We start from the raw sequence: 5,201 nt of genomic DNA on the forward strand, positions 1-5,201 counted from the left end.
AGACCATATTACTTCCAAAACGTTGCGCATTGTTTCTGATAGCGGACAATAAGGCCGTGGGCGGAACGTTGCCAGGAGATCAACGTAAAGCCAGCCCACATTTTTTGTAACGCGTCATGACCGCAGCAAATCTGGATCAGCTCCGTTGAACCACCATTTTCAGAGATGTGAAAAAGGAGGAAAAGAGAGAGGGCTGTATTTTCTGACACTTTGTGAGTCTCCTTACACACCAGGGACACATATTTATGTATAAAAGACATCAAAAAGTGCATTTTGCATAATTGGAAACCCCATTACAATATAATAAACTCAATACATTTGACTTTGTTGAATATAAGATTAACAGTTGAAATATCCCACCATTGGTATAGTACCTGACTTCAATGCAGGACATTTGAACAACTTGGGATGAATTAGTGTCTGAATTTTCTTATACAGTTTTATTCACTACAAGTTGGTGGTGTTGCATTCCCAAAGTGTGTCTAAATGTATTTGTGTTTACCCTCATGGTGGTCCCTCTCATGCCGGCGTGCACGGTCAGAGAGCACTGACGGGTGGTCCGGATGCTCTCCACAACGACGCAGAGAGCGGTGCGTCCACTCTCCTTAGACTGCCGGACCAGGCAGTGATCCAGGTCCACTTTCCTGACACAGGAGAATAAAACATCTGACGTTTGGTCGGGTATTCATTTGGCTAAAACCAATATCTCCAACACACAAGTTTGACACCAGTTAATATCGAGCAACACTCTTGTGTTGTCTTCTTGTATGTAGAGACAGCCATGCGTGCCAGTGTAGAATAACATGATCATTTATTCATCCTAACTGGGAAACCCGTCCTCTCATATTCCTTCTGTCATAAGAGGTCAGAGGTCAGCTGTTGACTTAAAGCTTTTGTTAGGGGAAAAAACCCCTGTAGCTGTATTCAAAAACCTCAATCTAGAAGTAGAGGACAATGAATGTGTCCTCCATTTTCTACATTTGAGACATGAGCCCAGATATTTCTCATTTGGATATTCATTATATAATCAACTGAGTTTTACACGTTTCATGTGATGTGGTATTTGGCCCATTGCTGGTTGATCAATCTATATATTGTGGCCCCACTTCATTTAGGTTATGGAAATGTAAACAATTTCAGTTTGAAATCAAATGAAACTCATTCAGTTGTCTAAAATGATGCAGTCTATGCAAGGTATCAAGAAGGATATTACTGTATAACACTTGCATGACTCTTAAGATACTTCTACCTCAGCTCTCTTTTGAAAAAGATACATAATGAATGGGGAAAAATAATAATTGACTCCACTTATTAATAACACATGACAGAGATGGCACTGCATCCAACCAGCCTGACTCTATGCTGATGATATGTTGTGTTACCTGGAGTTGAGCTCTCGCAGTAGCGTGGGCACCTCCAGCTCGTGTTTGGTGACGATGCCGAACGAGGCTTTGACGGCCACAGAGTCCGACCCGCTGATGTTGAACCCAACATCGTTGAGGAGGTGGTTTCCTAACCGACCGTTGAGGGCGACGTCAGATTTATCCTCGTAGTTGAGGAGCTGATAAGAAGATACTCCTGTTTGAGAATAAATGAAAGGGATGTGATCATATTACGCTGGGATACATTGCTTTTATGTACTTCCTTCCCACTCATTAGGAAATGATGTTGCTTTTTACTACACTACAATCATTTAAAAGGTGACAACATTATAAACTTATGTTAGGGCTTCAACATCTTAAAACAATCAAAGAAAATGTGCAATATTGAGTTGAATAAACCTTATTTATTTAACGTTATTTATTAAAATGCAGTTGATATTCCAAGATTTCCAAAGATACTGCGAACATCAGATTGAATTCTTGGAAGATTAGCATAAAATGATGCTGAAGACATCTTACTTCCATTTTAAAGAATGAGGCAACCATATAAATGTGTATAGAGTATTTAAAAAGTTCCCTCAGTGTAATCATACAATTCAATGTAGAGATGGAATGAGATAATACAGACTATGTCACTGTAAATTGCTTACGGGGTAAAATATATGGATTTTTTTATGTTAGAAGACACATTTACCATTGGTCCCAACAAATACCCCAAAAAGTATCCTTGTGTTTATCACTGTACCTGCTGTGATCTCTTTCTCCCCGACCAGGATGTCTTTCAGTGAGAAAGCGGTGGAGGCGTGCTTGTTCTTCTTCCAGAAATGCCTCTTCCTCTTCCTGGACACCAGGCTGAGCGGCTGGTAGCGGTCGGCCTCGCTCAGGCTGGGGACGGGGATCAGCCTCCCTGTGTCTCCCACCTGCTTCACAAAGTTCTTAGTGGCTGCCGCAAACATGTCGACGATCAAACCAGGGTACAGAAAAATATTGTTCCTCGAAGACTACTGTGGTGCACACACTGCTGGGTCCATTCACTGGGGAATGTTCTTTCAGACCCGTGAGGTGTTTAATAATGCAGGTAGTGTGTAAGGGAACACGGGACAATAAGCGTGTCAACTTGATAGGTCACTGCAGCTTCCTGTCATGGGACAAATAAAGGTTGGAAACAGCACATCATAAGAGCATTTTTCACATTTGACTCTTTTCGGCTGGGAATTGCATACTAAAGCTTTTTTAAAGGTCACCTATACTACTATTTTTAGGCATATATTATAGGCCTCAGATATATAAAAAAAGCATGTATTTGAAGTGTTTTGCTCAAAATACAAAACAGATCACCCATTTTAGCCATGTGTCATACCCCTCTATTTCAGCCCTGTTAGAGAAGTGCTGATTCTGGTGTGTAGCTTTAAAAAACGAGAAACGCTGCCGTGATTAAAACGCCATATCATGTTCTAAACCACATCAAGGATCATTTCTGAAACAGTATGGAGCTCAAACACTTTCTCTCTCGCGGCTTTACCACAAGGACAGAACCTTTTTATATCCTGCTTCTTTACACAGACTCTCTCCAGCACAGCGTTAGCTCTGAGTGTTAGCGATGCTTGCTAATGTAAACACAGACCATATTACTTCTTGAGGACTGCAGATGAAAATTAGCTATAATCTGGCATAATTCATATTTTCTTTTTTCTGAGATTAATGTATTTGTACGCATGGCCCTCTTTGAAATAAATACATAATATACATAGCAACGTTTCTGATAGCGACGTTTCTGATCTTTCCACATCTCCGATATAACGTCATATCGGAAGCAAATCTGGATCAGCTCCGTTGTACCACCGTTTTTAGAGATGTGGGTAAGGAGGAAAAGAGAGAGGGTTGTATTTTCTGATACTTTGAGAGTTCCCTGACACACCATGTTTATGTATAAAAGACATCAAAAAGTGCATTTTGCATAATAGGAGCCCTTTAAAGTCTGATCTTAAACAGAACATGTTACCCCTTTGCCTTTTTTGAGTTTGGATAATGTCCATCTTTTCAGACTGGTGGCCTCTCATTGTGTGTGTGTCCTGCATGCATGATCATGGGCCGATCTGCCCTGTGGTTACACTGCTGTAGTTGAGACAGCCCGAAATATCCATGTTTTTTTTTAGGTTTTAAACACCACATGTAAAAAGCTTTCTTCTTCCACAAGGTTAGTATTAGTTTCTATACATTGCACTCCCTGTAATTTTTTATGTCTTGGCCAAAAGAGGTCTTTCTTGGAAGCTATAAAAAAAAATCATCATAGTGTAATTTACATTCAGGCGTGCAGCCAGGAATTTCAGGATTGAATTTCAGTTTCTCCAAACCTTGGGAGATTAACCTAAGGAAATGATCAGTATCAAGTGCAGGTGATAAAAAAGTGTATTCAGAAGTGTGGAAAGGACACAGAGTTATGTGAAATACATTTGGACAGCTAATATGTGTGCAGTTTGCACAGAGACAAGGTAAAGATCAATCACTGATTGTGTCTGCAGTTGGATAATAAGAAGAGTTAAACCAAATCCAAACAGCACGTACAGCTTTAGACCACCAGCCCTTTCAAAAGTAGCTATTTCAGGGGCTGCCCTCCAACATGAGAAAAGGAAATCTCCTCTCAGCACCACTTCATCGCACCACAAGAATAAACCTCTGGATGTACATCTCATCTGACAGAGGAACTGTCTTCCCATCTGCCTCCCTTTCTGTCCCCCGTGACTCTTTAATGGGAAAGCAGTCTGTTCTCACAGCACCTCAAACACTTCCTGACTCGGTTGTAGCAGAGGCAAAGTAAACAAGTGAAGTCCTCCTCATACAGTGACACAAAATGTGACTTTAGGAAGGCTTTGATAACTCTAATTTAGAAATACTGTGCCCGGGTCACTAGTGGTTACCAAGGTAAATAAACCATGATGTTTGTTTGGTTCTCCACCTCCGGGACGGACAGTCTGCGTGAAGCATCGACTTGGCAGAACGTTGCCCTGGAAAACACATCAGATGGATGTTACATGCACATTGGAAACCGCTTAAAGTGGTGCGCACAGATTTAGTTCAGCAAAAATTTCAGGTAGATTGCAACACATACGGGAAAGGTTATTTATTTATAGTTTTAAGGTTGCTTTTATTTCATTGATACAGTATAAATATGTACCTTGGTTCTTCTGGAAACAAACAGCACATGCGTTACATCAAACATTTGTTTTTGTTTTTCAGAGACTTAAGCTTCAATTATATCATGTTCGAATATAAGTCATGTCATTTTATACCTTTTGACTTTATTTCCCACAAACTACCCACATAAGTTTGTCTGAATTGTTTTTCTGCTTTTTTAAGCAAGATCTATGAAACATGCATGGGGCATGGGGGGCTGAATGAAAAGGGTCATTAAGGACGCAACAAATAGACTAAATGCTGCAGAAGCACAAATTACTTATTTGTTCCATTTTGAATAGTAAAATGTTGATTAATACAGCTTTAACCAAAGTCAATGCTAAATAAAGTCCTTCAATCATAATTTTTGAACCACAATGCAGGTTGCCAAAACTGCAACGACTCAACGTGAGATTCCAAAAGTATTTGAGATGCATCATCATTCAGCCCATCTCTTTTCATCATGGACACATTTCATGCAGCCTTTAATTAGCTGCATCTTTTCAAGGAAACTTGTAAGAGCCCGAGGAGGTTGGCCTTGAAATGAAGCACGAAAAGATGATGATAGAGGAGGAGGAGGAGGAGGAGAGTGAGAGGAGGGGGTGAAGAGGGAGCTTGTTTCACTGTGCAGTGATCGCTCATCCA

At 40.4% G+C, this 5,201-nt stretch overlaps 1 protein-coding gene across 1 annotated transcript; it reads right to left on the reverse strand.

The window, feature by feature from the left end:
- Window positions 1–502: 502 nt before the first annotated feature.
- pjvk (pejvakin) lies at window positions 503–2,338 on the reverse strand (the record flags this gene model as incomplete). Its single annotated transcript, XM_010788229.1, has 3 exons — window positions 2,128–2,338; window positions 1,383–1,578; window positions 503–644 (listed from the first exon to the last, which is right to left on the reverse strand). Coding segments are annotated over exons 1-3 (549 nt in total), but the record flags the coding sequence as incomplete, so codon positions are not given.
- Window positions 2,339–5,201: the final 2,863 nt, after the last annotated feature.

Source organism: Notothenia coriiceps, unplaced genomic scaffold (assembly GCF_000735185.1).
Source record: "Notothenia coriiceps isolate Sejong01 unplaced genomic scaffold, NC01 NC01_scaffold00001329, whole genome shotgun sequence".
Lineage (NCBI taxonomy): Eukaryota > Metazoa > Chordata > Actinopteri > Perciformes > Nototheniidae > Notothenia > Notothenia coriiceps.